The sequence below is a fragment of the Pezoporus occidentalis genome, unplaced genomic scaffold (assembly GCF_034315485.1).
Source record: "Pezoporus occidentalis ecotype Australia unplaced genomic scaffold, CSIRO_AGI_Poc_V1 ctg40, whole genome shotgun sequence".
NCBI classification, from domain to species: domain Eukaryota; kingdom Metazoa; phylum Chordata; class Aves; order Psittaciformes; family Psittacidae; genus Pezoporus; species Pezoporus occidentalis.
The window spans coordinates 3,231,634-3,245,748 of NW_026915725.1; the positions used below are offsets into that span (position 1 = coordinate 3,231,634).

The 14,115-nt window shown below is 38.8% G+C and overlaps 1 protein-coding gene across 6 annotated transcripts in view; it reads left to right on the plus strand.

Moving 5' to 3' along the window:
• NEBL (nebulette) overlaps positions 1-14,115 on the plus strand; it is a 251,627-nt gene that overhangs the window by 166,167 nt on the left and 71,345 nt on the right. For 4 of the 6 annotated variants that reach the window (XM_062633653.1, XM_062633655.1, XM_062633658.1 and 1 more), the window contains one exon: positions 7,432-7,542. The exons of the other annotated variants lie outside the window; for them this stretch is intronic. In XM_062633653.1, the coding sequence (XP_062489637.1) occupies positions 7,432-7,542 (111 nt within the window). The remainder of the gene's footprint in view (positions 1-7,431; positions 7,543-14,115) is intronic. 6 annotated transcript variants of the gene reach the window in all.

Here is a 14,115-nt window from a genome sequence, read left to right on the forward strand (position 1 = left end):
CCCGTCAAATAGTAAATTTGAGTTCAGTTGCCTTCAGGGACTTAAAAATATAATACCCTTTAATGTAGGCAGGTGACCCTTCACTTGCATTGATCTCGATGGAATGATGAGTGTTAAGGATGTGTAATACAAATTAAGTTATAAATTTTCATTGTTACTCCTGAGAATTACAGCTGATAGATGGTCGTGGCTTTCTGTCCACCAAGCATTTCCACATTTCTCTTGTTTTGCCTTTCTCCTCTTTCAAGGCTATTAACTATGTATAGTTTAATACAGCTAGTCTGTGAAGTGAACACACTCCTAAATCCACAGAGTTGATTGTATCTCAGTATGCATTCTTCTAATGCAGTGATTTTTTTTTCAAGCAAAGGAAAATATTCATAACAGAAGAAAGCACTGATATCTCAGGGCAGCTTGTGGAGAAATGTTTTGATTTAAAACAATGTGTTAAACAAGGCAAGGCTATATTAAGCAAATAAAATAACATGTTTTAGTTTCCATAGTTTGAAATGGAACATATATACACTCAAGTTAAAGTAGCACAGTAGCTGAAATGACATTAATGGGGCGTTGCATTGTAAAGTGTGTGATTAGAAGAACTGCAGTAGAAATAAATTGGGAATTAAACTTGTATAACATTTTTCAACCGTTAGTTTGATTTATAAAACATTAGTTAACTAGTTTGCCACAAATTTACTCCTGAATTCATTCTGAATGTGTAAATTCTACATTAGTTTAAACAAATGAGGTTAATTAACATTGGTGATGTGGCAGAAAAGATAAATAACCGAGACTAAAAATGAAACCATTTGATCCATCAGAAAAAAACCTTTAAAGGAAAAGACTGTCATTTTCATTTGATACTTTTTGAAGTTTTTTCTTCAATCATCTAACAGTCATAGAGAAACAAGTATGCATATACTATGAGTAATATTTAAGCAGAAACTTTTACTGTAAAATTCATACCATCCCCTTAGGAATAGATGCGTTATAAATCATAATCTACCATAAAACTTAAAGATATGCTGACACATTTTTCCAACTTGTGGTTACTGTTATAGTGGACCTGAATTAAATGCTACTTTGGGAGAAATCCTAGGGGATTTTCTAGTGGAAAATCTTCTCTACAGTATTCAAATCTAAGCCGTATTTTGCCTATCACTGCGGTACCTAAGTAGCTAATACAAGGATTTCAGATTTCAAGCGGGTCAGGATATGGCAGAGGGGATTTCTGCAGCATTTATCTAGCTGGGATTGTGAATTTAAAGGTCATCACTTCAGTAAGAGGAGACCACAGGTATGCCATAGAAGGAAGAGGGAACAGCATCAACTGGCCATTGTGCCAACCCTCCTGCAAAAAGGCTGTTACAAGCACAGATCTGCAGTCTGTTTCTCAATTATATTGATTTTAAATAGGTGCTGATTTCCTGAGAGATGGAAATTGAGTGTCCTCTTCCCCATCCGCATTAGAACAAACTTACACCTTTGACTCCCTTTTCATGCTTCTTGAATGGGCCTGAATGCTTTTATAGCCAGATAAAGCAGGTGCTTTCTCTCTCTGTGATGCTGTGTTCTTGGCAGGATCCATAGCCTCATGTGCCAAGCAGGTGTGTCAGGACTAGGGGATCATGGTGTGGAAGAAAGAGAGCCACAGTCTCTCTCCACTGCTGCCTGCTGGCACACAATTCCTGAGGCCAGTGTGCCTCTACTGGGTGATCTCTTTACACGGTTCTCCACAAATGGTCTCTGCCATGATATGATGCTGCCTGAAATGGTGCTGCTGCCCTGCTGCTGCCCACCAGCACTGTTTTCAGCCTACCTTGATCTAGCCCAATTTATTACTCTTATGCACTGTTTCAGCTCACACTCAGAATTTAGGAACTTGGAGGCAACTGGGTGAAATTTCTTTTTTCTCACAAGAAATTATTGCCCACCTACAGCTGCCCTCCACAGTCCTCTCCAGAGCAAACAGACTGCCATATTACTATCTTTAACTGATATGGCAATTGTTATGGATTTCAGCAGAGCCAGGACCTCATTTGATACGGTTTCAGCCATTCAATGTCAGCACTGACAGGATCTTACTACAATGGAGAGTACAACACCCTGACATTTGTAGTTTTCCTCCTGAGGGCGTTTTGCCCCATATTGGTTGTATTGATTCATGCTCAATTCCCTCTTCAAGATAGAATCATAGAATCATAGAATAATTAGGGTTGAAAAGGACCTTAAGATCATGTAGTTTCAACCCCCCTGCCGTGGGCAGGGTCACCTTACGCTAAATCATATCACCCAAGGCCTCGTCCAACCTGGTCTTGAGCACTGCCAGGGATGGAGCATTCACAACTTCCCTGGGCAGCCCATTCCAGTGCCTCACCACCCTTACAGTAAAGAACTTCCTCCTTATATCCAATCTAAACTTCCCCTGTTTAAGTTTTAACCCGTTACCCCTTGTCCTATCACTACAGTCTTTAATGAAGAGTCCATCTCCAGCATCCCTATAGGCCCCCTTAAGATACTGAAAGGCTGCTATGAGGTCTCCATGCAGCCTTCTCTTCTCCAGGCTGAACAGCCCCAACTTCCTCAGCCTGTCTTCATACAGGAGGTGCTCCAGTCCCCTGATCATCCTCGTGGCCCTCCTCAGGACTTCTCCAACACTTCCATGTCCTTTTTATGTTGAGGACACCAGAACTGCACACAATACTCCAAGTGAGGTCTCACAAGAGCAGAGTAGAGGGGCAGGATCACCTCCTTCTACCTGCTGGTCACGCTCCTTTTGATGCAGCCCAGGATACGGTTGCCCTTCTGGGCTGCAAGCGCACACTGAAGCGGGCTCATGTTCATTTTCTCATCAACCAACACCCCCAAGTCCTTCACTTTAGGGCTGCTCTGAATCTCTTTGCCCAACCTGTAGCTGTGCCTGGGATTGCTCCGACCCAGGTGTAGGACCTTGCACTTGGCATGGTTAAACTTCATGAGGCTGGCATCAGCCCACCTCACAAGCATGTCAAGGTCCCTCTGGATGCCATTCCTTCCCTCCAGCCTATCAACCGAACTACACAGCTTGGTGTCATCGGCAAACTTGCTGAGGGCACACTCAATCCCACTGTCCATGTCAGCAACGAGGATGTTGAACAAGACCGGTCCCAACACTGATCCCTGAGGGACACCACTCGTTACTGGTCTCCAGCTGAACATTGAGCCATTGACCACAACTCTTTGTGTGCGGCCATCCAGCCAGTTCTTTATCCACCAAGTGGTCCAGCCATCAAATTGATGTCCATCCAGTTTAGAGACAAGGATGTCATGCGGGACAGTGTCGAACGCTCTGCACAAGTCCAGGTGGATGACATCAACTGCTCTACCCTGTCCATCAGCTCCGTAGCCCCATCATAGAAGGCCACCAAATTGGTCAGGCAGGATTTCCCCTTAGTGAAGCCATGCTGGCTGTCACCAAGCACCTTGTTGTTTTTCATGTGCCTTAGCATGCCTTCCAGGAGAATCTGCTCCCAGATTTTGCCAGGCACATAGGTGAGACTGACTGCTCTGTAATTCCCTGGGTCATCCATTTTCCCCTTCTTGAAAATGGGGGTTGTATTCCCCTTTTTCCAGTCATCGGGAACTTCGCCTGACTGCCACGATTTCTTGAATATGATGGCCAGCGGCTTCGCAACTTCATTTGCCAGCTCCTTCAGGACCCACAGATGGATCTCATCAGGACCCATGGACTTGTGCACATTCAGATTTTTAAGATGGTCTTGAACGAGTTCCTCTCCTACAGTGGGCTCAAGGTCTTCGTTCTCACAGTCCCTGCATCTGCCTTCCAAGACTTGGGTGGTTTGGTCAGAGCCTTTGCCAGTGAAGACTGAGGCAAAGAAGTCATTCAGAACCTCAGCCTTCTCCAAATCCTGTGTAGCCAGTTCTCCTGAGAGCTTCCTGAGGGGGCCTACATCCTCACTAGTCTGTTTTTTATTTGCTATGTACTTGTAGAATCCCTTCCTGTTATCTTTAATGCCTCTAGCTAAGTTTAATTCTAACTGGGCCTTAGCTTTCCTAACCTGGTCCCTAGCTTCCTGGACAACATCCCTGTACTCTTCCCATGCCACCTGTCCTTGCTTCCACTTATTACAAGCCTCTTGAATGCACAGAAAGATACAGAGAAAAGACTTTAGCCAGACTACTTCTGCTGGCTTTTGCATAAAACTCATGTTTGCTTTTTTGTATTTTATGTAGAACTGTTATGAATGCTCATAGAGAAGGAAATGCATCAAAAATTTTGACAAAAAAAATCATGATGCTCTTCGTGGAAAAAAAAAGTGTTTCATAAGAATGAAAAAGAATTTGCACAGCCCCACATACTTAGGTGGTTTTCATCCATTTCCTCTGCACAGGATATTTGTCTATCTCCTTCTAAATAGCTTTCTTCAGGGTGAGCAAGCACCTCTCTTCATCTCTTTTATCATGGCTGTCCCCGTTGTAAGCTAGAGAGAGCAGAAATCCCTGTCCTTACCAGGTAACTTCACCCTCCTTGCCAGCCTACAAAGCTCTCGCAAATTTCCCTGTTCTCTGCAATGAGAAAATGAAGTTGATGAGAGCAGTCCAGGCAGGGAGCCCTCATTTTGATTTTCCCGAAAGGAAATGGACATTTTCTGGAAAAAATACAATTTTCTTGTGAACAGTTTTTCTGAAGGAAAATTTCTGATCATTGCTAGCTTTGTGCCAACTCTTTTTCTTGTCTGAAGACCAGTAAACTGAATCCTTCCTTATGCAGAGCAATTTTTTAATAAGGTGTCACAAACAATGATAAAGGTATTTGAAATTGCTTAAAGGGGAAATAGTGTTGAAAAAAAAGTATGCGTTTCATCATTTTTTTCATCACTTTATTTCTGCCATAAGAAGAGATTGCACCGTTTTTCTTCTTATCTGAAAGGAATAATCTCAAGCAAACTGAAGGTGGTTTAATTTTCTCCTTTGAACAGGGCAATATCTCAAATAGTAACTATACGTCAATGCTCAAGTATTTTCTGGTTGTTAGTAAAGATGATGAACCAAGTGAATCTTAAGCAATATTTTCAACTTCAAGAGAAAGTTTCAGAGTTTTTCTCCCTTGTAGGCAGAATCCTTCTTTCACTTTCATTTGAGTTTTTTTTGTTTTGTTTTTGTTTTTTTGTTTTTTTTACTATGATAAAGCTATTTTTTTTTGTGGCTTACTGCATCATTTACAGTCATATTACACATTATCAGGCTGTTTTATGTAATTCTTCATTTTTTTTATGGTTTCAAATCTCATGTTCAAGACTTCCTCTTTTTTTATGGTAGCAGGTATTGCCCTTCTGGGCTTCTGTAGTTTGTTTTACACAAATACATCAGCTAGTCTAGTTCAGTATCTAGTGATTAAAATGGCATTTTCTGTGTTCTTGAACATTTCCTCCTACACAATCCTACATTGTGGATTTTAAGTTCAGGGCTCATCTTTCTGACTATAAAGAGAAATACAAAAATAAAAATTTAATAGTGTTTAAAGTATTCCAAAGTGGAGGGTCAATCAGAGTTAAGTTAAAAGAGCACAAAGCCTTAATGCAGCTTCCTGTTGACACACTGGTGTACAATAGACAAAAGAAAAATAAGAAATGAGTGCTTACAAATTAGTTCAATTTGAAGTCATGCCTACTTAAATAATTACCTTGTATTTCTTAAGTTAATAAATGGTGCCAGTACAGAGGTTATGTCAATGACCTCTAATACTCGATCTCTATGTAGAGTAGTTTCATATATAGAGTTGATACAAAAAAATCAGTTTAGCTAAAACTTGAAAATTAACATGAAATGAGAAAATAATGTACGCATACTAACATGTAAAATAATGGTTCCAAGAATATTGATGAAATAATCCTCATCAGCATTTTTTTCATGCTTCCTTGGAACTGATTTACAGATCAGAAAATAGTTCTGCACAAAACTGTCCAAAACTAAACTAGACAGCTATTGAACTCCTCTTAGCCTGTGATCACTTCAAGGTTACTTAAGTTAGTTAATAAAAATAATGTGAAAAGTTAGGAAGAACAGGGCTGTCAAATAGCAAGTCAATTATTCCTACATTAAACTAAAGAAACAGTTATCTTTTCCCAATATAGTGGATGCTCAATTGTCATTTCTGTTAATTTTCCCATGTTGGGATTTACACTGTATAAGGAGATGGCACATTTTAAGTTTACTAATTTGATTTTCATTCATATAGTATCAGTGCAAGAATAACCCCAACCCTTTTTGTCTTAATCTCTCAGCCTATATGTCATTTTGTAATCTGAGATGGTCAGGGGAGATACTAATATATTGCCTTGGGCACCCTGATCTGTGACTCACATGCAATCTTGCTGCCTTAAACACAAACAGATACAACATTTTCTCAGAGTTCTAGTATCATGTCCTAAAAGAATCTGAATCACTGTAGTGTAGAGTTCCCATCTCAAAACTTTCACAGTATTCTTTAATTGCTGACAAGGGTTTTAGTTTCAAATCCTTCTCCTTCTGATCAGCTTTCAATCTTATTTAGTATTTTCTGTTTTCTTGGGGATTATTTTAATGCTTGCTCCTGAGAGCTATTAGAAAATGAATTTTCTTAATGCTTGCTGCTTCTTCAAAAATCAAAACATGGTGAATTTTTCTTAACGTAAGCCTAAAAGCTTTTGACAAGGATAAGTGCAAGATCAGCTTTGCAGGCAGTTTTAGTGTGTGAGTGTGTGTATATGTAAGTATAACAGAGTATAGTGAAAGCTGGATGAATGCCCAACATTGAGCTCAGTTTCTATTGCAAAAATAAGTTTGTTTGTAAACTCACACTACAATTCCATTTTCCTTTATCATGATGACAATTGAATGTAAAGATTTCTTTCGAGCCCCCAGAACCTGGGGACTAGTCAAAATGTGTATTGTGCCAATAATTTACGAAAAGAGGAAGAAACAGATGTTTGGGCTGTAAGTATTTCATGTAAACCTCTTTGTTTATGAGGCATGCACAAAATCTGGGGTTTTGTTGGTTTTTTTGGTAAACAGGGAAAAAATTAAACCTGAAATAGTCACTTAGCTGATAGTTTCAAGTCTGTTTTGAGCAAAAAAAGCTTTTGCTTATCGTTTTCCCTGGACTCACCTTGTTAAGGCGAATTTTCTGTTTCAGTATATTTTTCTCCCCCCTGTCTACTGGTACCTCTGTTGCAAAAACAGAGCAGAGAAGTCTCTCTGCTGACTGTGCCTCGTATGTCTCCGTTTTGGGTGGAAGCTGCTCTTGTTTCAGGTTTCTGGTTCCATTAAGGAGCTTAATTAGTTATTGCATTTCTTCCTGAATACAGGCACACTATGTCACTAGGTTTAACCCAGCTCATGTTATTATACCTGCTGGATGTGGCCACAAAAGTATAATGTTGCTCTTTTCAGGTTCTCTATAAGCAAAAGCATGATGCTGAGAAAGGAACTTCAGATTATGCACATATGAAGGAGCCTCCAGATATTAAGCATGCTATGGAAGTCAATAAATACCAGAGTGATGTAAGTACTCCCCCATCTATTTGCTTGTTTGGGGTTATTAACTGAAATGAATTGGGCATGGAATGTTTTCATATTTCATTAGTTGGTATGTTTTTACATTATTTGCTCTGAAGTAATTTGGGACATGATGTGTGTCTAAAATACGATGCAAGTAATGGTATGTGCCTTTTGTTCTAAACTTCAGTATGAAGTAGTTGTTGTTTATTGGTAGAAGTTGTTATTAAGTGCTATCCCTTTGAAATAAAATTACAAACACAGGTTCTCTGAATTCATGTGTACCTACTTGTGCTTTAAAAGTGTATAAAACTCTTTGTTTACATGAAGACCTTACCAGCATAGTTTCAGTGTCTTACACTGCCAGCACTTGGTTCTTCAGGATTCTGTAGAGAGGAGGGAAGGGGGGCTGTTTCTACTGTGCTCTTGCACACTTTTATGTGGATAAATAACATTGTTCCTGTCTCTTTGAATATATATCAAATGATTTTCAAAGGACAGTTTATGACTTTTTTTTTACAGAATCTGAGGCACAGAGTTCAGTTTAATGGCAGGCATTAGTTTATAACATTGACTGAAATTGACCCATGTATTTGTTCTGTAGTTTTATTTAGGTAACTTAGATAATTTAGAATGTTTAGCAATATCTTTAAAGCTGGTTACCTTTTTTATTTTTAGATCTGCTCGTTAATGTCATTAAAGTAGTTTTGTATTTTTGTATAATTAACTTCACAATCTAACTCCCTAATAATAATTAGTCTCAAGTCAGTTTGGATTTTGTGGTTAAGCTAGCTTATACTAGCCCAATGCACAATTGCTGGGGCCAGAAATGCTACCAAGATTAGTGTCTTGAATGATATAAACAACACAACTGTAAAGAAAAACATATGTTAGTTTTAGGTTTTGTAAAAGCTTACTTATGAGCAAAGTAAATTTTAAGAGAAGATTGGCTAAAATAGGTGGGTCTTCTTATAGGGTACACAAAACCAGTAAGAACAGCTGACATGTAAATACCTTTAAAATTATGATTTTTTTTCCATTTTTCTGAGGTAACCAAGTCAGTTAAGTAGGTGATTTTGTAACACTTGTTTCCCAGATAAATGGGATATTTGTTTGCTGTTAACAATGTAGAAAAGGAAGCTTGGGTGTTCATTTTGAATTTTCTTAAATTTACCCTATATCTTCCCTCCTGACAGCGTAACAAACACTCTTAGGGTATGTAGGCTGAAAACTAAATGTCAATGTTAGATGTATATCTGTGTGTGCAGAATCTTGACAGCTGGCTGCTGATTAAAAGGCTTCTGGAAAACTTCAGGGAAGCATTATGTTTGAAGAATAACTTCTTCTTCTGCTGGGAAATACCTGTGTTGGAAATCCCAGCAGTAATTTGCAACCTGTCTTGATTACAGAATTCCCTCTTCCTGTCAAATTCTGGCTGTCACTGCTGTTGGAAGCATCAGGATGTCAGATTGACAGAGTGTAGGAATTGGGAACATGAACTTCTCTCCGCATAAGCAAGGTTTTTTTTTTGTTTACCTAGCAGTAGGAATAATGGTGGACATAATGTTGGGAAGAGACATTGGAATCCCTCTCAGAGAAGGTGGTGACATCAGGAGGAATACGAGATGAGTTTTTTAATCAAATTTATCATGGTGTGAGGATTAGTGTGCTAGTAAATGAAATTCAGTTGTTTTGACTTCTTTCACTCTTACAGCAAGCAAAAAAACCCCAAAATAATAAAAGAAAATGAAGGCAAACATAGGAGGCAAGGGTGTTTTGATAAATGACAACTGAAACCAGCATGTTAAAAATAATGAAAAAATACAAGGGAAATGATTTTTCAGCCTGAGCAAACTTCAAAAAATCCGACAAACCCTCCGTATCCAACATAAAACTCTAACCAGATAATTTCATCTGCTCAAGAACGGATTCTTTCTGGTTGCTCATGGGGAGCTGCAGTGAAATGGGGATGCATCTTTATCACACATAAAGGAGTAAGTTATGTAAGTCCAGTTATTGTTCAGTGAAGTTACACAGCTGCTGCAAGTGTTTGGGCACCACTGTGAATAGCTATGGATTTGTTGTTTTGTAAGTACAGGTTTAATTAAGAGCTGTGTGAGCTTTCATCTTTGAGTCAGAGCGTGGAATAGTGAGCATCCCAAATGTGGAGCGTTTGTCTTTCAGAACTATTTCAAGCTACTTGTAGAATCACAGCTTTGAAAGTACAAGGAAAAGGAGAGAAACTACTGGGGGAATAAAAGGACAAAGCTCTTTTATCCAGCACTCAGTACAGTATACCTACGGGACCAGAATGCATGTTTACCTACAATGCTCTGCCAACTCAATTCAACCTTTACATGCAGGGTTTGCATCTAATAGGATTAGGATGTGTTTAAGACTATTTACTCAGCCTTAAAATAAGGCTGACATTTACACACAACTCTGTGAAATGTGCAATTTCCTTTAAAAATTAAGACTGTATTCAACTTAAAATACATTTGTGCTGACATTTTGAAACTGTCATGTGCTGTAGGCCTTCGCACCACTTTGAATATCAGTAACATGCTCTATAAGCGTGGGCTGAAGCTGTGTAATAGGGAAGCGCTATAAAATTTCCTGAACAGTGGATCATGTATGAGAAAAACATTTTTCTCTTCTTTGTACTTAGACTGAAGAAAGTTGCTCTCAAAAGAACAAAAGTGACTGTTTTAATGATAGGTAATTTACTTGAGAAATAATGTAAATACTACATAATGCCTGAACGAAAGCATGTTTATCCAAACCAAAGGACTTTTCTCTGCAAGTTGTGTTTGTGTTTTCTGAAGTGAATGTTAATGGTGTGACTTTGGCACACAAAGGCATTAGGAGAAAAGTGAAGTAGGGACTATGAGCGTAATTTATGTCTGTGCTTGGCTGATGTCTTTTAGTTCCTCTGGAGCTTTCCAAACTTGGGACCAAAACTAGGTGGTGGCACTTAGAAAACCATCAGGTCTCCACATAGTTGTTCACCTTATGTGTAGTTGAGGATCACATGGATGGAAAAAACTGAATAGTGAAATGACATGACAACTGAATTCCTAAAGCAAAGAAAACACTTGCCACATTGTGCCTCTGTAGAAGCTGCACATAGCATTTGATCAAGGTAAACAAAGCTGTGGATCACAGTTTTGTCTGTTCCATGACCTGGTCCATCACTGGGCATTATGAACAGCAAAAAAAGTTTAGTATTTGTACCATGTACTAAATAAGGAAGTGGTGTTCTGATTCTCCAAATAAGAAAACCCCAATAGCCTCAACTGTGGACATTTAAATGAGAGTTTGCATATCTAAGGTTGGAGCTCGGGTATCTTTTCTCTTATAGCCTATGTATGAAGCAGCGCTGCATTTAAGACATTGTCTGACAGTTGTGTAAACTTTTGATGTATATGTATGCTCTTTGTAGTCCATATGATGTCAGTAGGGGTAATTTATAATGTTCCACTGACCATCTAAATTTGAATATTTAAGAGGTCTATATTGTTTTAGGAGTAAGGCTTTTTTTTTTTTCATGTTGAGGCTATTGTGCAGTCACAATTCACAAGATTACATTCTTTCTGGTAAGACCAAATCAGCATATCTTAAACTTAGTGTCCTTAAACACTATCAATAACATACCAAAATGTTGATCTTTGTTTTGATGCAGGTAATGTTAAAGCTTCTCTGGGTTCTCTGTTCAACATCTGCATTAGAAAAATCACCTTTCACTGACTAACTTTCTGCTGACAGTGGTTGTCAACAGCAGGTCCCCCTGGACCACTTCCAACTGGTGCTGAAAATGATGTGTTTACTCCTGATGTAATTGGGACCAATCAATTTTCAAGCCCATTACTGGAAAGGATGACTGCATCAATCTGTAATAGGCCATAAATGTGTTTGTCTCTTCTACACAGGCTGGGAAACAGTTTTCAACACCATTTGAGTGGGGATCAGAAAAGCTGTTGCCAATGATGATTGTCACCAGCTAGTCATTTTCTTAGTGCTGATGGACCCCAAAGTGCAGATGAGAGAAAAGGGGGCAGAGACACAGCTGACAGGCCATTAGTTAGTGAACTTACAGCTCTTAGAAAATACTAAGAAGAAACAGGCAGTAAAAGACAAATTCTCTTGCAGGTAGGTGTGCCCAGCTCCTTGCTGACTACTGTGTGTGCATCTCAAGAGGGCAAAATGTGTTCAAGCTGCTTATGCATATTTTAATAATTTATTACCTATAGCTTGGAATAGTTCTGGAATTGGAATGGGGGAGAAAAGACTGCAGGAAAGGTCTGAGTCTTCAAGCTTAGGTGTGCTTGGGTCACCATGTAGCAGAAGTTTCAATTTGTTGATTGACAACCTGAGATGTTTTGCAGCACCTTTGGAAATCTGTTTATGTTGCAGCACTGTAGTGCATTCCAGTGTACTCTCACCATCATGAAAGGTGAAGCACCTTCTAGACCCTCAGCCGGACTAAATAAACCAGCATGTTTATCCCGAGTGGACCTTATGCCTTTTTATAAGAGATGGAGGTGTGGCCTTATTAAAATTAGTCTACTGATTGTAAGCAAGCACTGAATATTTTCCATGCTTTTCAAAAACTAGTGGCAATTCAGAGTATGTAATCATCAGAGTGGCTTTTATTCAGATTATTGTTGTTTCTAATAATATTCAATAATGTAACCACTTTATATCGTAATTTCAAATTAGGGTAGAAAACCACTTTAAATTTAGTTAGTATTTTCAATTTACTATTAGCAACTTCAAACTGGAGATGCTACAGTTTTTCTCCCTTTTTGTCCCTGCTTCTTTCTTGCTTGCAATTCCCGCTGCTCTGCTGTAACTCTCCATTTAGGTCTTTCATTGCTTATCTTGTCAGTATCTCAGTTGCAAAACAGTTTGAGCAGATGTTTTGTAGACCTGTGGTCCTCATAAAAAGAAGCAATTCTTGAACCTTTGGTGATGTGTTTTGGTAGCGCTTTAGCAACCCTTTGAAGTGAAGTTTGAGTACATGCATCGTGTAATGCCTGGAGGTTCCAGTCAGGGTTCCAGCCTCTCAGTAAGGGCTGAACCAACTCAGGAGAAAAGATGGCCCCTTCCCGGGGTGCTTCTGCTGTTTTCTTGACCAGGCTTTGTTTTCTCTTCTCCTCTCTTGTGGGGTTCTTAACTTTCCATCTTCTTGGAGCCCATCGGTGCACACACCAAGCTGGTTGCTTTGCCCTGTCTACATCTGTTCCCCTGCTCTCTTGGAATAGCTCTGGTTTTACTTTTCCAACATAGCACTATAAAAAAATAAAATCGCTACATGGAACAGAATAGCAGCTGTGTAATAGAGGCCAGCACACTGTCCCAGTGGGAAAGGGTCAGCATCCAGGGATTGAGGTTATTCAGGAAATGGGAAACATATTTTTTCTTTCTTTGGCCTACCTCTGACAAACTACTGTTCTGCTGCATAACATTTTTATTCTCACTGGAGTATGACAAGCTGCAGAATGGAGCAAATATATATTGCAGACATTTGTAAAATGCTAGATGACTTTCCCTCAGACATAAGTAATAGGTATACTGGTTTAGGTGCAGGAAGAATAATAATTCACTCTGGGAAAACTATAGCAATTGGCCTTGCATCTAATATAATTGGAAATGGTGAAATATAAAGGACTGTCACTGTCTTATTCCACCCCCCTTTTCCCCCTGAAATTAACCACAATCCATTATTTCATGTACTATATGATCATGTCATTTGGGAGCAATAAGTGACCACATTTCCTCAACTTTATCACCACTATTCTTGATTCTCTGTTGTTAAATTCACTCCATTCCTAATTTCTATTTTGAGCACATATGCTGGCCTTTAATTTGCAATTTACATGGATGATAGGGTGCTATTCAGAAACCTGTTTCTGCTGCCTTTGTGGTTTTCACCTCACCTCATGTGGTCATTAGGATAAACAGCATATAATTAACTAAATTCATGTAAAGCCTTGAATTGCAAATGGTTGTCTGTACATCTAGTTTCTTAAAAAAATAGAGGAAATCTAAACCTAACCAAAACAAATCTTCCAGCGGTTTAAACCATCTGCAAGAATCAGTTTCTGTTTTCTTGGTAGGTGATACTTTGGGCTGTATTCAGCCAACCTATTTATTTGTTTATTTTATCAGTGATTACACTTGTTTGTCACTCATTGTAGATTAAAAAATTGTAAGATCTATTTGTGGGCAAGCAGCCAACACTGAAGCCTATTTAGCTTGTCTACTTAGCTAAAGCCATATGGATGCAAAATTACTTTCCTGTTGCCTGTAAAATATTTGCCAAAAAGTAAGATTTTTTTCTTTTCTTTTTACAATAACATTTGTACAAATTATATTTGTTGTGGAGTGCTGCAGTTTATGAGTTTGTTGCATTGTACCCAGAGTGAAACTTTATGTTGGAAACAGGAATAGAGGCTGTAAGTGAAGCTTCAGGCTGAGGACTTTCTTGATGATGAAATACTGGGGTGAGAGGTTGGTTAAATTTATTAAGCAATAGAAAATATAAAAGACTGTCCAGTAAAGCAGGAATTATTCCAA